This window comes from Spea bombifrons, chromosome 3 (assembly GCF_027358695.1).
Source record: "Spea bombifrons isolate aSpeBom1 chromosome 3, aSpeBom1.2.pri, whole genome shotgun sequence".
NCBI classification, from domain to species: domain Eukaryota; kingdom Metazoa; phylum Chordata; class Amphibia; order Anura; family Pelobatidae; genus Spea; species Spea bombifrons.
The window spans coordinates 120,624,881-120,645,432 of NC_071089.1; the positions used below are offsets into that span (position 1 = coordinate 120,624,881).

At 38.5% G+C, this 20,552-nt stretch overlaps 3 protein-coding genes across 3 annotated transcripts; all 3 read right to left on the reverse strand.

Annotated features, from left to right (window-relative positions):
• Positions 1-616: 616 nt before the first annotated feature.
• On the reverse strand, positions 617-1,543 carry LOC128484196 (olfactory receptor 13H1-like). The gene has a single exon (XM_053460515.1). It carries the CDS (start codon positions 1,541-1,543, stop codon positions 617-619), a length of 927 nt encoding a protein of 308 aa, XP_053316490.1.
• Positions 1,544-6,606: 5,063 nt separating this feature from the next.
• Positions 6,607-7,548, reverse strand: LOC128484197 (olfactory receptor 2K2-like). Its single transcript, XM_053460516.1, has one exon. It carries the CDS (start codon positions 7,546-7,548, stop codon positions 6,607-6,609), a length of 942 nt encoding a protein of 313 aa, XP_053316491.1.
• A 6,014-nt stretch (positions 7,549-13,562) lies between these two features.
• On the reverse strand, positions 13,563-14,486 carry LOC128484198 (olfactory receptor 2B2-like). The gene has a single exon (XM_053460517.1). It carries the CDS (start codon positions 14,484-14,486, stop codon positions 13,563-13,565), a length of 924 nt encoding a protein of 307 aa, XP_053316492.1.
• Positions 14,487-20,552: the final 6,066 nt, after the last annotated feature.

Sequence of the window (20,552 nt, forward strand, 5' to 3'; positions counted from 1 at the left end):
AAGTAATACTGCAGTTTTTTGGACATGAAAAAACTGCAATACTGCACTTTTACTGCATTTGTACTTCACTGTACTGCACTTTTACTGCAGTATTACTGCACATTTGCTGCACTTTTTTTTATATTGCAAACCTACAGTTGTACTTCAATGTACTGCAGCTTTATTGCATTTGTACTTCCGTACAAAAATAACTGCAGTAAAACTGCAGTACAGTGAAGTACAAATGCAGTAAAACTGCAGTAAATGTGCAGTAATACTGCAGTAAAAGTGCAGTATTGCAGTTTTTTCATGTCCAAAAAACTGCAGTATTACTTCAGAAAAACTGCAGTATTTTTTTCGTAAGGGAGCCACCACAAAGAAGGGTGAGACCCCCTGCCTGTGCACAGCAGCGGCAGCCACCGCAAAGGCGAGGGAGACCTCCTGCCTCCACGCTCAAAACCCCGCAGCTGCAGGCAGGAGACAGGTCCAGCTCTGGTGGCCGGACTTGTTCCTCTTCACGCCACCTAGTGGTGCCGGCGGAAATTAACTCTTCTTCTGTGTTTCCCGGCCATTCTCATTACAGTTTATAAACCAAATTCACATTCCAAAGTGTGTTTGAATAAAATCCACGTGTGCATTACTGACTCTTAAGGTATAGGTTCCTAATAGTTACTTTAACATCGTTATTCCTCAAACTGTAAATTATAGGATTCAGCATTGGGGTCACGACACCATAAATAATAGAAACAAATTTCTGTTTACCCGGGACATTTTTTGTTGGCCCCAGGTACAAAGACATACTGGTCCCATAAAACATTAATACTACGGTCAGATGGGAAGCACACGTTGAAAAGGCTTTAGCCCTCCCATCCACAGAATGGATTTTTAAGATTGATGAAATAATACACAGGTAAGACAGTAGAATTAAAGAAAATGGAGTTAGTAGATATACCAAACCTCCAAAGAAGAGCATTGCTTCATCAATGGAAGTGTCTCCACATACCAGTTTTAGAAGAGCAATTGCTTCACATGCAAAGTGATCAACTTTGTTTCCTCTGCAGAAAACATGACGCTGTGAAACTGTAGGAAGGGTCAGCATGAGAAGACTTCCCACCCATACAACAACCGTAATGTTTTGACACATTCTCCAAGTCATAATGATGGTATAACGCAAAGGGAAGCAGATCGCTACGTAGCGGTCGTACGCCATCACCGCCAGCAGGATACATTCTGTTTGTCCTAGGAAGAGGCCTGTGCTCGACTGGAACATGCACCCGAATACGGAAATTCTTCCTCCTCCCGCAGAGAACATGTCGTGTAACATTTTGGGAATGGAGCAGGACGAATAGCATAGATCCAGAAAAGACAGCTGGCAGAGAAAAAAATACATTGGCGTGTGCATGCGAGGGCTGACTACGACCATACATATTAAAATGAGATTCCCCAAAGTGGTGATTACGTACATAAACAAAAAGATAACAAAAATGAAAATCTGTGTCTTGCGTTGCTGGGAAAGTCCGATGAGGATAAATTCCGTGATAAATATTTCGGTCTCATTTTCCATCCTTAGGAAAGAATTTTGGAAACCCCTCCCTATAAACATATAAGAAAACAGATAAAAAAAAAAATAAGAAGTAGGTTGAAAATAAATCTCAATCAAGCCAAAAAATGCGTATTTTACATAAAAACATTTGTCAACCAAATGTACTTTTCAATGGATTTTAGTTGATTTGATGAGTACATGAGGAGAGGAAGTAGTTGGTATGATAGTGTTCTCAGGACTATACCTAAATGTTAACCCTTTAATAGCCCATTACACAGATTTTTTGCAGTGACTCACAAACTGTGGCAGGCAAATGGTTGTTATTTGGCACTATTAACATAGGATCTGACTGCATTTTTATGGGTCCATTGGGTATAGTATCTGGATTATAAAATGTATGGATCTTTGTATCTATATTTGTATTTATTATAACAGATATACCTATGTCTTTACAGTTCACAGTATAATAAAGGGAAAGTACTATAGGGGCCATCAGATAATAAGTACAGCGGTAGTAACAATAGGTATTATTATTATTTATTGTTTTATATAGTGCCATCATGTACTCCAGTGCTGTACAATAGGTAAACACGACAGAACAAGTAGTATATAACACAATAATTCGACTTACAGAAACAGGGGATGAGGAGGGTCCTGCACAAAGGAGCTTAAAATCTAGAGTCTCTAGATCTAGGTATGAATACATTCGAAAAGGAGGTCCAAAGAGCTTACAGTCTATGTAAAAGTCTTAAAGTACCTATACGCAGTTGCAATTAACACCCTTAAACTTTATCTTTTTAAATACATTTTATTTAACATTTTATTTATTTTGCAAGTGGGACTCCACATTTCTTACCTTTTATTCAGGATGCACCCCGGTCTTCCTAGACAGAGATACAAATTGTTCAGCTGAACCCTCTTCCTTATTCAAATATAAAAAGACAAGAGTTACAGTAAAAATGCTTATATATATATATATACATGATAGGGCCTCAAAGAAAATCTTCCTCCCACCCTGGTTTATGAGAGCGTATTCCAGGTTATATGTGTTTTCTCTCTGACTCCAGGGATTAATCAGTTCTGCTGCAAACCATTATTCTCTAAGATATTTTTGGCCCATTGTGGGATTTCCAGTTGATTTATTCACTAGATACACAAGATTCAGCATGGGCTACTGATCCCCAACCCAAAAAAGACACATTGACACTGTATTGGAATTTGAAAAGGCCACAGCACTTTATTAATGTAGACAGACCGTGACACAAAAAAAACTGATAAATACAAGGGAAAAACCGGGACTGGCACACTGTATATTCTGGCACAGCGCAAGGCTGGAATTTAATCCTGGACATAAACAAATAACGAAAGGATAGCCAAATCAGCTCTCCGAACAGTCAAATAATTAGCCTACCTTACCCCTTAAACAATTTAAGACACTTGCTGAGATTTCCCGCCAAGCTATGAAATCTACACTAGTAAGAGGAACGGCTAACGCCAATTCCCCAGGGAACATTTAGCCAAAATACAAACCAAAATTGCCACCTTTGTTCTTGAGGCTCTCAAATTTTTCTGTTAACTTCATTGTTCTTCATGCTGTCCACACATCAGGCACAGCCTGCGCGTTTCACATCTTAAATGTGCCGGCTACCCCACCAAGCCACCGCCTTCTCGATACCAAATCTGACACTGAGCAGCCAAATTACCAATATCATTTAATTGTACTCTATAACTTCAGAACCACTTGCTGTTATCAACTTCTAAATCAGGGTGTGATACCACAAAACCTCCCAACCGGCAAAAAAATCCCTCCTCAAACAACGAAACAATAGAAGGGGAGCATCCATTGTAAAATGTATCAAAATTTAATCAAGTCCATAGACCATAAAATCAAAACAAGTGGTACATAGACAGACACAGAATGGAAACACAGGCTAGACGCTTATTTTGATTTTATGGTCTATGGACTTGATTCAATTTTGATACATTTTACAATGGAGGCTCCCCTTCTATTCCTTGATGTCAGCTGGTAACCTGTGATCCTTTGTACTTGACATAAGTCCCTACATTTTCCGGGCTCTTTTTTGGATACAACATCTGGTGGGGAGACTCTTGGATTATACAAGGGGGGTCCAGCAACCCGCCCCAAACAACCCCAGGGAACTGAGGAGTAAACTGAGGAGGAGCATCCATAAGAGGTATCTTAAAACTAGACCATGAATATTTGCCTGTTCCTGTGTTTGGTTCGGGCTAATATTCACGTACATTCTTCGTGTTTGTTTTTTTTTTCTTCGTTTTTCTTTGTTTTTTTGGCATTTTTTTGTAGAAGTGGTTAATACGGGGTTAATGGGGAATGCACTACTTTGGCACTAGGATTTTAAAGTACGTATGAGCAACTCTATTGGTTGCCTTTGCAGGCGACCAATAGAGTCGCTTGCACGGCCCTTTAACTCCTGACGGCAAACCTACGGATTTCTACTCCCATTATTCACGCAGCATCGCAGGAGCGAAAATTCTTAGGTTCGCCGTCAAAAGTTAAAGGGCCATAAGAACGACTTTATTGGTTGCTGGCAGGAGCCTCCAGAGTCAATAGAGTCACTTGCACGGCCCTTTAACTCCTGACATGGAACTTGGCCTGGAGAGACCATTGCTCTCCCCGCTCCAAGAGTTAAAGGTCCAAGAGTTAAAAGGTCTGTACAAGCAACTCTATTGGTCGCCAGCCGGGGCCTCCTCTATCATCAACCAATGAAGCGCAGAGGGAAAAAATATGTCAACTGATAGTAACAAACAAAAATTGTCTCCGCCATAAATACATTACATTATTTTTTTGATTTGTTGGTTATTGTTGAAACTACAATGCACATAAAAAGTATTTTGTATTTAAACACTATTTCTTTTTGATGTTTAGGAAAATATAAAATAATCCCAAAATGAGCAAAATTGGAAAATGTTCTTGCATATCATACAGAGAGGACTTTGGATAACTAGAAATCTTATGCAACTGTACATCTTATTCCACCCACATTGCTCAGCTAGAAGATACCATAAACTTATGATGTCTCCCTGGGATGAATGAATACGACAATCTTTATTTTGCTTACAGTGTAGGATGGATACTTTTCATTTTTCACCTTCTCATTTTGGGACGTCAGGGAAGTGACTCACATTGGCATCAGAAACTGTCCGCATGGCTGAGGAGATAGTCCAGAGGAAAGTTCAAAATTGAAGGTTGCATAGTCATATTAACTCTGATCATATTTAGACAGGAGTAGGTGCATCCAGTTCCACTATGGAACCAACTGTTAAGCACATGTGCCCCTCTTCAGAAGATCTGTGAGACTATTTTAACATCGGTTACCGAACAGACGTTCATGCTTTGACTTGAGGAAGACCAATCCTGGCCAGCTTCTGCGAGATTATTTCATTCACTAGTAGCCCGGTCAGCTTTACTATTATCAGATGGTGCGTCCTCATCAGAGAAAGATCCCAAAGACGTGTTCGAGATCTATGAGTGTAAGGAAAGATTCTAGTGTAGGTGAACACTGCTTCACTGAAAGTCATCTTGACTCATGTCATAAATGTGTTACTCTACAAGTACCAGGACCATAAATATTCTAAAACTACTTGTGGGGAATAACCCAATAGTAAAATTTGAGGAAAATAAACCTAATCCTAAACACGCAGCAGAAGTCTCTGATCTACTGTAGTATATGAGTATGCGTAAATGAGTACAAAGAAGCCTTTGATATCTACATACAAAGTTACTTAAGGTTTTTAGATCTTTAAGAGCAGACGTCTTTGTAATAAAACGTATTGCAAATATATTGTTGGAGTGTCTTCTCAGAGACCAACACGTCAATGTCTATCTTTGTATATAATTCAATTAAACATTGTATCATATCATTTTTCCTCATATTTCACTCTTTATTAGTCAATTCCAATAGTCTATTGACTGGTGGCATGCATTTTTATGTGCAGAGATCGTTAGAAGATGATGCCCTTTAAACTAGGAATATTTTAAACATATGGAATCGGTTCTTCTGGAAGAAACATACGACTTGACTATTACCTTTATAAGCTAATGATAACAAAAGTGTCCTAAAAGATCTCAACACGTGCTAGACTGTCCTTCAAAGCCAAAATGTCATGTCTAAAAAACATGGCAGCAAAGAAGTTTAGGAAAATATCTGAAACACATGCTTTATAAGGACAGTCAGACAGATGAGACAGACCAGCTTTTCACAATTTAACTGTTATTGTCGTGATTCAGAGGCAGACTGGATTATTGGAAACTAGACTTGTGCATTAGTATTCGGGCGAACATGAAAACAAACACAAAGGGTGCGTTTTCGTTGTCCGCCCCAAAGACTGAAGAAACGAACATGGTGGCGGCAAAACGTATACGAAGACCAAGACACATAAAACGAAGAATCTTCGTGTTTGTCTTCGTTAATTTACTAATCTCCCGGGTCCCTTATCCATCTAGCCTAATTTATCCACGCAGCATCGCAGGAGTTAACGGGAGTGGAAATCCTTAGGTTTGTGCAAGGAGAAAAAGGTCTGTGCGAGTGACTCTATTGGTCGCCTGCAGGGGCCTCCTCTGGCATCAACCTGCCGACCAATAGGGTCGCTCTTATGAACCTTTAAGTTCTGACGGTGAAACTCTGCCTGGGGGGACCCCAGGCCAGGTTCTGCGTTACAAGTTAAAGGTCTGTACGAGCGACTCTATTGGTCGCGAAGATGAACACGAAGAGTTGGCTGACGCCCAAGACTATTGAAAACACATTCCTAGTGCAATGTAACCTGACTTAGCACTCAGTTGGAAGGCATACTCCATAATGCTGTCAACGATGTTAAGTTAAGGATAAGGTCCCTTCTTTTGACTTATTAATGAAAATATCTTACCTTGTATTGCTTCTTTGCTCTGATCTCCTCTTCCAAAGGGATGCACATTATAAGAAGTTAAAAACATTACATATTTTGCACAGGGGAATGTTTTGTGAAAATAAATAAAATAAAATAATTTTTTAATTGTTTTTATTACTACTATAATTCCGTTTGATTAAGGATTATGCTTCTAAAATTATTTATCTTTCTAGAAACAAAGAATTCCTATTTAGCATCTTCCTGAAAGCACCTTTTACTTCATTGTTTCTCAAACTGTATATCAAAGGGTTTAACATGGGAGTCACAACAACATAGACGACAGATATGTACTTGTGTTTTTGTGAAACCTGCTTTGTTGGCCCCAGGTACAGAGACATACTGGTCCCGTAAAACATTAACACTACGGTCAGGTGGGAAGCGCATGTTGAAAAAGCTTTTGTCCTTCCTTCCGCAGAATGGATTTTCAATATGGACGCTATGATACACATGTAAGAAACTAAAATAAAAGCTAAAGGGACTAAAAGTGTGAAGAAACTTGCAAAAATTATTTTACTTTCATCAAACGAAGTGTCTCCACAAACCAGTTTCATTAAAGCTATAACTTCACAAATAAAATGATTAATTTGGTTTCCTTTGCAGATCGGACGTAGGCTTGACACTGTAGGAAGGATAGAACAAGCAAAGCTCCCCAGCCATACCACAACTGTGATATTTTTACATATCCTCCAGCTCATAATAACCATATAACGCAAGGGGAAGCAGATCGCTATGTAACGATCGTACGCCATCACCGCCAGCAGGATACATTCCGTTTCTCCTAGGAAAAGACTTATATTCATTTGTAAACTGCACCCAATGTATGATATTCTTCCTCTTCCTGCAGATAGCAGGTCTGATAACAGTTTGGGGACTGTGCTCAATGTGTACAATAAATCCAGAAAGGATAAATTGCAGAGAAAATAATACATAGGCGTGTGCATACGAGAGTTGGCTATAACGGCGCATATTAAAAAAATATTCCCAAAAATGGTCAATATATACACTAGTAAAAACAAGACAAAAAGTAGTTTTTTAGTCGTCTGGTTCTGAGAAAGTCCAGTAAGAATGAATTCAGTTATAACAGTTTGGTTCTCGATCTCCATTTTCGCAAGTCATATACTAGGATTCATCGCTGTAATAAACGTATAAGAATCGTAAGAGAGAGGAAGTACAGTACTCCATCTCCGCCATAGCTTCCACTTATCCCAGCTAGAAGTGTCCCTCAGCGCTGCCACCTGCCCCCTTAAATAAAGTATTAGTTGCAAGAGGGCACATTTTTTAAAAAACAATTCTTTACAAAAATGACTTGCAGAATATCTACATCATAATTTCCAAAATGTTAGCACACATCCTAAGGCAAGAAATGCCGACAAGAGCAAGTGAAAAATAATTGATTATACGCTGAGGAGTTTGCAGTTACCAAGGCACGTTTCCCATTTATAGAAATGTTTCAATAGAATTTTTTTTTTAAAAGTCCATGAAAACAGATATGGCGAAAACTTAAAGGCTGACAAAGAAGAAGACTACAAAAATGGATATATATTGTTCTCAGATCTCAGCATTTATTTACGTTCTTGGACAAGGCATTTAGGTTCTTGGACAGGGCATGAAATGTCAACAAGGAAATCAAAATGCAATCAAAACATTTCAAATCAATGATTTTGACATAATTTGATAAGAAAGATATTTAAAAATGTGATGTAGGATATGTGGTCAGTTATCTTCGTACTTACTCCCAGGTCTGGTGTTAAGAGGTGACTAGGCCTAAAACCCATCGGCTTCTCCAGAGCACTTGGCCCCAGGATAGTCCACCCTTTAACTTTTAATTTAAAATTACATAATCCTGTGAGAATAATAATATTACTTTGAAGTATACTGACAAAAATGTTAATTGAAGAATCTTAAATCACTTATATCTTTATGTCATATAAGACAATGTTAAAACGTTTCATTGTAATTAAAATGATGGCACCTGTTTTTCTCATTATCTTAAGTTTCATTTTTTTAGTTCAATTTATTGTTTTCCCTAAACCAAGTAGCTAGACTGTCATAAAGATTTGAGAAGGAACTTTTTTTTTTTAGATTTTTAGAGGAACAGCTTATTACTGTAAAATCTCACAAAAAATAATTGTTATCTAAAAATGAAATTTAGTACTGGAGTAAAAATGCTTTATAACAAGAGTATTTAACATATCCAATAGTTAATGGAAGTTGATTTGCAATATCATTTGTAACAAAGGTTTTTGCTTAAATTTCCTACATAAAGCTGAGATGAACTGGACTTAAATCTGACTTCACGTCTTTTTTCAGTGAAAAATGTTGAGATTTTGCACAAAATTACTACAACTGGTTTCTGCTTGCAATATAATACTTTAGAAAAATCAACTATTTTTAAAGAACCAATATTTCTCTAAAATAATTCTGTTCTTCAGAAAACGTAACTATAAAAAAGCCTATTTTTAATTTTATTAAGCCTTTTAAAATATAGAATTCTTATCCTATATGCCAAAGCAAAGACAATGACCTGCACTCCTAATTATTATGATTGCAATTTAAATTGAATTTATTTATCATTTAATTTTGAAAATATCGCCCAACCTCTTCCCCACAAGTGTCTCATCTTGATTTTTCACTTTAGATCGTGATAGATCAAGGAGTAAAAAGATTCTACGGGAAGACTAGATGGACTGAATGGTTCTATATTTCTGCTTACCTGATCTTACAGATGGTTTGGTGAGTTGCAAATCAGTTCCAAAAAATGTAGACACAGACTCCCACTAATTTACATGCATATGTAGACGTGCACATACCACTGGGTCTTTCTTGAGTCAAATATAAAAATATACGTAAATGTGAAAATGTATGTTATAAGAAGGATATATGTTAAAATGTAAATGACCTTGCCGTTCATTTTTATGTTCAAACTCATCTTCCTTTGTCTGGGTTACAAGTTCCATTATAAGCACTTTCCATTCGGTTTGTTAACTCCTGAGATTAATTAAAGCTTCGGTCCTCTTCGCGGGTTTTATCCCCCAAGAAAATTACAATTATGAGGCCATTGTGGAATTTCATATTTATTTTTATTTCTTTTACTTTGAGAACACCCAAGGAAATAGATTCGGAAATAATACCAATTGTATTTGCCAAAAATTCTGTATTAAAATCTGTGTAATGTAATGTCATTTATAAGATGAATGAAATGTATTATTTTAATTGGTTTAAGATTAAATGGGAACCTTTAGCATCTTTTCTTTTTTACTATTTTTTACTATAAAAAAAAGATTACAAAATTATTGCGCAATAGCCGAGCAAAACACTAATGAAAGTCTATGGAAGAAGAGATTTAATTAGGATTACCATAAAGCATCAGCTCAGTGTGCTGTTTGAACCAGAAAAGTCAATCAACATATCACATGACTGACAACAATGGCAGCCTTTCAAATTTGGCTAATCTTCATGTTTTGCTGCTGCCCAGTAGATTTAAGCTTGTAAGCCTTATTATTTAGCAACTAAAAACCACTTAAGTCCATCTCTTTTTGTTTGGCGTGCGCCCCTATTAAGTGTTATTTGAGTTAGTAATACTGTATTTCAGTTCGGTACCTCTCATGGGGCTTCTTGACATTGCAGGCAGGGCTGGACTGGGAATGAAAATCAACCTTGGAAATATTTGGACACCAGCCCTATGTATTATATCGCATGCTTGAGCTCTTGTACCCATATGCCTTACACATGCCTCGCTCAGCCACACTATTTACCATCCAACAGCTATAAATCTCTCTTTTTAAAAGTATATTAAATTGTTCCTTTAAGACAACAGAATACCACATTATTATTAAAATCCCAGGAACCAAAAGTGTTAAAAGCCCAAATAAGTACCTGGGAATGGACAGAATCTTAACTCCTCAGCATCCGTGTGTGATGGAAAAAGATGATATCAGAGCTTGACAGATGAATCAGAAAATCTTATATGATGGGATTGGGAGTGCATCAGTACACCAAAAAAGTCATGATACACCTGAAGCCACAATTTACTGCCATTAATCCTTTTTAATAAAATATGCAGATTGAAATAGACTAAAAAACACAAAGCCTTCACTTTTCCTCTAACTGATTTCTGGGCCTAGAATGTTTTGTTCTCTGAAGTGAGTACACATTCAGGAGGGCGTTTTATCTCTGGATGAGCGAAAATTAACTAGTTCTATTTATTCCTACAGAAAGTAAAGTGCCAGGAACAGGCTCTGTCACACTGACACCCAAACACATACCAGGACAGACTCTGCCACACCGACACCCAAACACACACTCCAGGACTGGCTCTGCAACATCCACACACACACACCAGGACACATTTTGCCACACCGACACTCAAACACACACACACCAAAAAAGGCTGTGCCACACCGACACCCAAACACACATACCAGGACAGGCTGTGCCACACCGACACCTAAATACACACAGACAGGCTGTGCCACACCGACACCTAAACACACTACATAAAGACAGGCTCTGCAACATCCACACCTAAACACACACACACCAGGACATGCTCTGCCACACCGACACCCAAACACACAACCAGGACAAGCTCTGTAATATCCACACCCAAACACACACACCAGGACAGGCTCTGCCACACTGACACCCAAACACACATACACACCAAGACAGGCTGTACCACACCAACACTCAAACACACCCACACCAGGGCAGACTGTGCCACACCGACACCCAAACACACACACATCAGGACAGGCTCTGCAAGATAAAAAAAAATCCTAAAAAATCTATTTTCTACATTGTTTTGTCATTAACTGCCCCTTTTGTATTTTTGCCCCAGCCAGGCCCCCATTAGTATTGATTAATATGTCCCACCCCACAACCTTGTGTATTGTCCCCTTGTGCATTTATGCCCCCACACCCTTGTATATTAATTTATGTGATGCCCCAGCCAACCCCTTGACTTGTCTATTGATGCCCTCACTGCCACGTGTATTACCCCCAGCCATCCCTCCCATTGATTTTGTAATACCACAACCCAGCCAACCTCCATTTGAAAATTGGTCCACTTTTCTATAACACCTAATACTTACATTTTTGTGTTTTTTTCCCCCTTCTTTCTTCCAACATGAAAATCTTCTCCCTGTCAGGAGGAACTCTTCTGTGGAACGTCACATCTTAAAAGGGGCGGGGCAAAGAGCTGAGGCACTGCTGCTACTGGGCGGCACGGTGTGTGCACGCTGGCCGCTTTAACTTCATTGGGCGGCCAGCGGAGGCAGTCTTACAGCCGGATGATGGCTGCTTTGAATTTCGTGGACGAATGACACCAACTGGGTCATTGCCAAAAGCAGATGTAGCAGAGATACGGCAGCCTGAAGTGGAATACACTCAAGGACCTGCTGGAGTCACCAAGGTAGCACCTTTTCTGTGAGCTAATGGAAGGAGATTGTGCTAACGACACGTCTTAAGAAGCTACAGAGACCTCAGACATTCAGTGGGAAGTACAGTGGCATCTGACCCTGCGTCTGGCCCTGCTGGGTAAAGATCCAGTGGTCTTGCTGCCCAGCTACTATCCCTGCCCGAAAGAACCTTCCGTATGAGATATTCAAAGGGCAGGTATAGTAGCTGGGGCAGTGTATGTGTATATGTGTGTGTATGTGTTTGGGTGTTGGCGTGGCAGAGTCTTTCCTGGTGTGTGTGTCTGGGTGTTGGTGTGGCACAGCCTGTCCTGGTGTGTGTGTGTGTTTGGGTGTGGATGTTGCAGAGCCTGTCCTGGTTGTGTGTTTGAGTGTCGGTGTGGCAGAGCTTGTCCTGGTGTGTGTTCGGGTGTCGGTATGGCAGAGCCTGTCCTGGTGTGTATATCTGGGTGTCGGTGTGGCAGAGCCTGTCCTGGTGTGTGTGTTTGGGTATCAGTGTGTGTGTTTGGGTATCAGTGTGACAGAGCCTGTCTTGGTGTGTATTTTGGTTGCCTGTTTCCTGGCACTTTACTTTCTGTAGGAATAAATAGAACTAGTTAATTTGCACTCATCCAGAGATAAAACACCCTCCTGAATTTGTAGTCACTTCAGAGGACAAAACATTCTAGGCCCAGAAATCAGTAGAGGAAAAGTGAAGGTTTTGTGTTTTTTAGTTTATTTCAATCTGCATATTTTATTAAAAAGGACTAACTTAAAGATAACTAACTTATAGGGCGGCGGATGCCCATTTAAAAAGAACTTAACACTCCTAAACTTCAATGGTGTCGCTCAAATGACTTCATAGCGTAGATTTCAGCGACACCGAACACCCACCACAGGATGCTCTGTGACCGCTCTCATTGCGAGTGATTTTACCACTCACAAGATGGCGGCGCGTCCTTTGAAAAAATAAAGAAGTTGAAAATGTCGGGAGATGTTGCTGAACACATATTGGTGTGATGTGCGGCAGTGACATATACCAGGAACTGTGAATTCATACTTAAAGCAAAATGTGTGTGAAATAAAATGTAAAAAAATGACTACCACAAAGTTTGACAAAGAGTGGTGGTAGAATGAGTGCACGGAAAGAGTTAAAGTACTAGCATTTGAAATATCCTGGGGTTTCTAGTCTTCAAAAATATATTCTTTGAGGGGTAAACTGAATTGGCCGGCTTCAAAGATACCCAAAATAGCACATGGGGCAGAATTACCAGATTTGGAAAACATTATTTTGAAATAGCAAAATGTACCTGTACTTATTTCCCCATAATGTGCAAAAAAAAGCAAAAAAAAATAATAAACCATTGGGTATTTCTAAACTCAGGACAAATAGTAGAATCTAATTAGCAGTTTTTTTCATTGGCTTTCATAGATGAGTAAAAGTTTTTTCAAGTAACTTTTTTTGCAGTAAATAATATGATACAATCAAAATAATGACATCTAAAGAGAGCCCTGAGAAAAAAAACATATATAACTTGTGTTGGGTCAGTAAAGGGGAAAGAAGAAAATTACAGCTAAAAACGAGCACCGCAGAAATGTTAAAACAGCCATTGTCACTAAGGGTACAAAAATAAAATCAGCCATTGTCACGAAGGGGTCAAAGTAAGTAATGATGATTAAGCTTCACAAATAGTCACACATTTTAACTACAAAAGACAAAATCATGACCTACTGAATACTTTCATAACTGCACTTTTAACTTCATTATTTCTCAAACTGTAAATCAAAGGGTTTAACATGGGAGTCACAATAACATAAAAGACTGTGATGTACTTGTGTTTTTTTGAAAACTGTTTTGTTGGGCCCAGGTACAGAGACATACTGGTCCCATAAAACATTAATACTACAGTCAGGTGGGAAGCGCATGTTGAAAAAGCTTTAGTTCTTCCATTTGTAGAATGGATTTTCCATATGGACGCTATAATACACATGTAGGAAACTAAAATAAAAGCTAAAGGGACTAAAAGTGTGAAGAAACTTGCAAAAATGATTTTGGCTTCATCAAACGAAGTGTCTCCACAAACCAGTTTCATTAAAGCTATAATTTCACAAATAAAATGATCAATTTGGTTTCCTTTGCAGATGGGACGTAGGCTTGATACTGTAGGAAGGACAGAACAAGCAAAGCTCCCCAGCCATACCACAACTGTGATATTTTTACATATCCTCCAGCTCATAATAACCATATAACGCAAGGGGAAGCAGATCGCTACGTAACGATCATATGCCATCACCGCCAGCAGGATACATTCCGTTTCTCCTAGGAATAGACATGTATTCATTTGTGCGATGCACCCAATGTATGATATTCTTCCTCCTATTGTAGAAATCAGGTCAAGTAACAGTTTGGGGACAGCACTTGTTGAATAGAATAAATCCAGAAAGGATAACTGGCAGAGAAAATAGTACATAGGCGTGTGCATACGAGAGTTGGCTATAACTGCGCATATTAATAAAATGTTCCCGAAAACAGTCAGTAAATACATGAACAAAAACAAAACAAAAAGCAGAATTCGAGTCCTCCGGTCCTGGGAAAGTCCGGTTAGAATAAATTCTTTTACCACAGTTTGGTTCTCGTTCTCCATTTTCATGAATTATGTATTGGAATTTATTGCTATAACAAGAAAATAGGGACTGTTAATACTAAACAATTTTATTTGTAGCATTAGATGAGGTATCATTGGACGAGGCTTATGCAAAATAATACATAGAAACCACCATAATCATAAAGTGATTTCATTTTTCCAGGCAAATTATATTTTTATTTTTTAATAGTTTTTTTTTTCTTTTTTAAATTCAGATATCAAAAATATTGACCTAATAGATCATATTATCTTAAGAGGTGAAAAATTAGCAATACACCATTACATGAGATGAGGAAAGTAACAGTATTACTGAGTGACTGGATGGCTGGGTATCCATGCATGAGGGGGTTATTCAGGTGACATCGTTACATATGGAACAGGAAATTCTGTCAGTAGTATTGTGTTATAAGTTACTTATAACTTGGTTGCTTTGACTAAGACAATCCAATCAATGTTAAATTAGAACGCACAGCCCATTGAATGCCTTGGTTGATATTTGTAGGTTTAAGAGGTGGTAAGTAGTTCTTCTTGGTTAAATGAGTACCGTATAGCCCAGGGGTGTCCAACCTACGGCCCTCCAGCTGCTGCAGGACTGCATCTCCCATACTCCTCGGCCAGCCCCTTAGCTGAAAGAGCATTCTGGGAGATGCAGTCCTGCAGCAGCTGGAGGGCCGCAGGTTGGACGCCCCTGGTATAGCCATTAGTTCTAGCTCAAGAATATCATTGATAACCTCAGTTATCAAACCAGAATTAAATGAAATTAATTAATTTTGGAAATGCCAAGGAAACTTAACACTGTGTTTACTGAATGGGCAGAAAAAATATCACCGCTGACTTTCTATAAAAAAAAGGAATCGGATACACAGGAATCCCAGGCAGGTGAGAAGTGAGGTGAATTCATTTTGTTTTATGAGACTGGATCTGACCAAGCAGGACCGAGCCTTCTAGGAATTGGGGGCTTTCTGTTGTAATCAACTCAAAATAGTACAATTAACAGAAAAGTGAACAAGCAGAGGAAAAATACCTAGAATTTTCCATTGGTCAGAACCATTGGCCCCATCTTGTCTGCCCCCGTTTCCTGCTCTAAAGACCCAAAACCTTGAACGTTTTTTAGTCTTGACCTCGTAAGGAGGAAGAAAGTTGTAAGTCCTTTACTAAGATGACATTTGAAAACCATCAGAACTCCTTCCTTGGAAGTATAAATTGTCAGGAATCACCAACACAGACCACTTTAATTACCATATTAGTACAAGATCTATACAGTAACCCCATTTATATGCATTTATAGTCAGAGGACACACTCCTACTACAAACATACTACTCACATACTACACACATACCACACATACTAGACACATACTACTCACATACTACTGACATATTACTCACATACTATACACATACTACACTAATACTACTCACATACTACATACATATTACTCACATACTACACTAATACTACACACATACTACTCCCATACTGTACACATACTACTCACATACAACACACATACTACTCACATACTACACACATACTACTCCCATACTGTACACATACTACTCACATACAACACACATACTACTCACATAGTATACACAGGGACAGACAGAAAAAAAGGAGAAATTGTTAGCACCTTTTACAGGTAATAAATATCGCCCTCTCTCTCCAAAAAATAAGAAAACATCACATGCTGTATTATTATTTTTGTATATAATATACTAATCTAAACTTTTTTGGGGGAAAAGTGATTATTTCATTTTTGAACCATGAGCTACAAGAATAGAACAGACCCATTTTGTCCATTTAGTCTACCTGTTTTTCCAGCGTTAAAGGCTTAAACATATATCAGGGTAACATTTCAAAAACATTTCATGAAAATATAAATTGTCTAAAAATATAGATTGTCTAAAAATTCCCATCACATTTATTATGCATAAAACCACCCTATAAATATATATTGTAGAAATGTAGGCAACAGTTACTACTAGGTAAGATAATTCTAAATATACATTCTAATATATATTTATACCTATTACTAATAAATAGTAGTAATTAAAATATTTGTTAAATGTTTCAATGTTTTGTATTAGAAATAATGATTTATTATTCTATTCTCTTGTCTTTGTACTTGATAGTATGTATAATGTTAAACACATACAACTTTGTTTTTTTGTTGTTTTTTCTGCGCATTACTATTTGGAGTTGAGTTTAGCAATTTAGCTTTTGTACTAAAAACAGTATTAAAACATTTATATCTGTATTAAAACAAATTCCTCTTGTGCCTGGCTGCTATCTTAAAAAACATGGTATAGCTTGCATAATAACATTTAGATAATGCTCATATTTTAATAAATTAGGCTTGAATGATCTTTTAAATATATATTTATTTTGGTAAATGTTATTCTATTTATATTTGCTTAGAAAACTTTAATACTAAGGCAATATCAAAAATTAGATGCCCAAGAGTGGGACAGGTACTGATGAGCTTTGCTTGCAATTGTGACATTAATAACAATAATAATAACAATGATAGTATTTTTGCTAAACAAAAAAAAAACAATGTAATAAAATTATAATGTAATTATAGCAACTTCAATGTTATTTTGATCCTAAAAAAAAGTTTTTTGTGTTTTAGCGATGTCGTGTACATACCCAATCCTTTTTGTTGCGTCGATTATTAAAAAATAGAAAACAGAATAATAATAAATAATAAAAATGTAAAAAAATATAATAACTGTGACCTTTGAATTCATTCTCCTCGCCAGGCTCAGCCCAACTCTTCTAACAAAGGAAGGTGCTTTATATGCGTTTTTGCTGGATTACGTAACTTCTGAGATTAATCAGAGAAACAGCCCTGCGGAAAGGCTTTAGTCTCAGAGAGATGTTTTTCTGGTCCCACATGGAATTATATAATTATGCATTCATTGATTATCCTCGGATAAAATATATTTGTTTATATATTATATTATATATTATTGCTTGTTTATAGCAAAAATTTTAAGTATAACTATAAGTTTGGTATAAAATATATAAAATATGTTTTTTTTGACTCATGACTCATATGACTCATAGGAGGAAAAATATCTGTTTTATTTTATCATGAACTATAGAGTAAAAAATGTAATTCTTTTTTTTTCTATTTATATTTACTATAATGTGATTTTTTAAACTGTCTCTTTATGTCAAACAAGGTTGAAGTTAATGATTTGTCCCAGTTATGTTTTCTTGTTTTTTTTTTCTTCTGGTATCTAGACTCAGCTTGTTCATGTTACTTTGATTTCTGGTGTCCTGAAATCTCTCAGCCCATCTCTGTTTAAGGTGTTCTGTTTTGAATGTGGACCCTATAGTACCAAAAGTTCATTTATGGAGATTCCGCTGAGATAGGGCAGAAGATATCATAATGCGAGGCTCTTATTTAAAGCGTGCATCCGTAAATGGAACAATTTGCACGGGCCCTGCTCACCATATTCCTGGACTGCCTTTCATACAGATTCTATGCCATTGGCTCCTTGTTACAGTGATAATCTACAGTGTGTCTTGATTATAGACAAAAGCGACATTTTGCTCATTCCTGCCCCTGGAAGCTCCCACACATGGTGAGGATAAGTGGACCTACTTGGGATGTGATGGCAACTTCCCATGGATTTAAGGACATTTCTATGATGATACACATCACTCTATCATTTAAAGCAGCCCATATTTATACCTCAGGTCTCATAGACTCTAAGTTGTAAGGTACTTTATTTATAAGGCCTTCTGGCTTTTAAATTATGTCCACTGGATGTTGAGGCCATCTATGATCATCCAATAAATTATCCTTTTAGAAGTACAAGTGAGGTATTATACATTGAATGCTATCACCTAACCTTCCTCTCCTCAGGTTGTAAGATATACCTGCTACAACTCGTACAACTGGTGTTTAGAAGTAATTGCTTCTTGAGGTCCAAAGTGGAACCAACGGCTGTCTTCTGTCCAGTGGCGACTCTAGAAACAATACCGTATTTGCTCGATTATAAGACAAGGTTTTTTTCAGAGCAAATGCTCTGAAAAATACCCCTCGTCTTATAATCGGGGTCGTCTTATAATCAGACCTCAAATAGGTCTGACTATGAGACGACTAAGATCCAGATCCCCCGCAGCTGCAGGGGACCTGGATCCTCCTGTGTCCCCCCCCCGTCCCACTTACCGGTACTTCTGAGTCCCCGGTGTGTAGCTGGGGCAGCATGTAGATGTCTACGTGATTCGCGTAGACAACTTCCGCTGCAGCAGGAAGGAGGTGTGGCTAGCAGCAGGGGTTGTCTGCGTCCATCGCGCAGACCTTCCCCGGTTGTCAGAGATCAGAGTTCCCCGCACCGGTGCCGGCTCCCATACACTCCTCTGACTCCTCCCCCTCCCACCCATCGCTCTGCCTCTCTACCCGGCTCCGTTACTGAAGGCACTTTCACTGCAGCTTCATAGAAGTGACAGTGTAAGTGAAGGGCAGTAACGGAGTCTGTCTGTGCGATGCAGACCCTCACCGGCTGTCAGAGAGGATGATTCTCTGTCAGCCGGTGGGGGTCTGCATCGCACAGACAGACTCCGTTACTCACCTTCACTTACACTGAGGCTTCTATGAAGCTGCAGGGAAAGTGCCTGTCAGTAACGGTGCCGGGTAGAGAGGCAGAGTGATGTATGGGAGGGGGGAGGAGGCAGATGGGAGGGGGAGAGAGACGGAAGTGAGAGACCGGCCGACAGTGAGGGGAATCCAGGTCCCCTGCAGTGTAGCGGGGGATCTGGATTCCGGTGTTATAATCCGATCTCTGTTTGAGGTTGGATTATATAAGGAGAGGAGTTTTTCAGAGCATTTTCTCTGAAAAAAACCTCTTTTTGTAATCGATAAAAATCGATCCGATTAATCGATAATGAAAATCGTTGACAACGATTTTCATTATCGATTATTTTCGATTTTATCGATTAGTTGTTTCAGCCCTAAGTGTGATTGCTAACAGCAATCAAAGTCCCATCATGCCTAGGTTTCAGCACTTACACATCCATGCTATCACACACACACTCATTCATTCATATACTCATTCATTCACAGATTAATTCCCTCAATCACGCATACTCATTCAAACACCCTCCCCACCCCCTTACCTGCACTGCAGCTCCTCGATGCCGCTCACAGACTTCAGCAGAGGGCGCGGCCTCCCTCTGCGTTCTCTGGTACTGCACAGAGGAAGCAGGACTGAAACAGAGTCATGTGATGTCACGTGAACTCTGCTAGGTTCTGCTTCCTCTATGCAGTACAGAAGACCCTCCCACAGGTAAGTAGCAGGGCTCGAGGTGCGGCCCGCGTAAGATCGCTTGCCCTGGCTGCCCATCTTACGTGGGCACACCCTCTCTCTCCTCCGCATTAAAAAAAAATAAAATAAAAATAAAAAGGCGGGATTTAAAGTCGCATTGCGACTTTATTCCAAATTCGGCAGGCGGGCAACAGGGGGGGGCAAGGATTAACAATTAACTGTAGCGACGCCACTGCTTCTGTCTACTTGGTGGTAGGTACCAGTTACTATAGTAACTACGGATACCTCAAACATCAATATCACACTTTTGTGTATGTTTTCAGCAAAAAATTATCAATTACAACCAGATTGATTTTTTTACTGTCCCATTGGCCTTTTGATGGGATGTATTCCTCCTCTGGCATGAATGTATTTCCTTTTCTACACCTGTCACTCCTGTTATGGATCTATACATTAAGGACAATTTTCATTAGAAAAGGAGGAGTTTAATAGGTGCTCCATTTCTAGCCAGTGTAAGTGTGGGCAAACAGATGGGGGATATGACCTTGTATAGACTGCCAGGGTCTAAAACATATCACCGTCAAAAACCCATGCAAGTCAATGGAGCCCAGCTTTCTAATCACAAGGTGTAAAACATTACAAAATAATACTTAAAAAACTGTAAAAAATAAAAAAAATGGCTAAAAAATGTGGTAACATTTAAAATATTTATGCAGTGATGTGACCATCAGGTGAACCATCCAGTTCCAATAAAATGTAAAGAAACATATATAAAAAATAAAA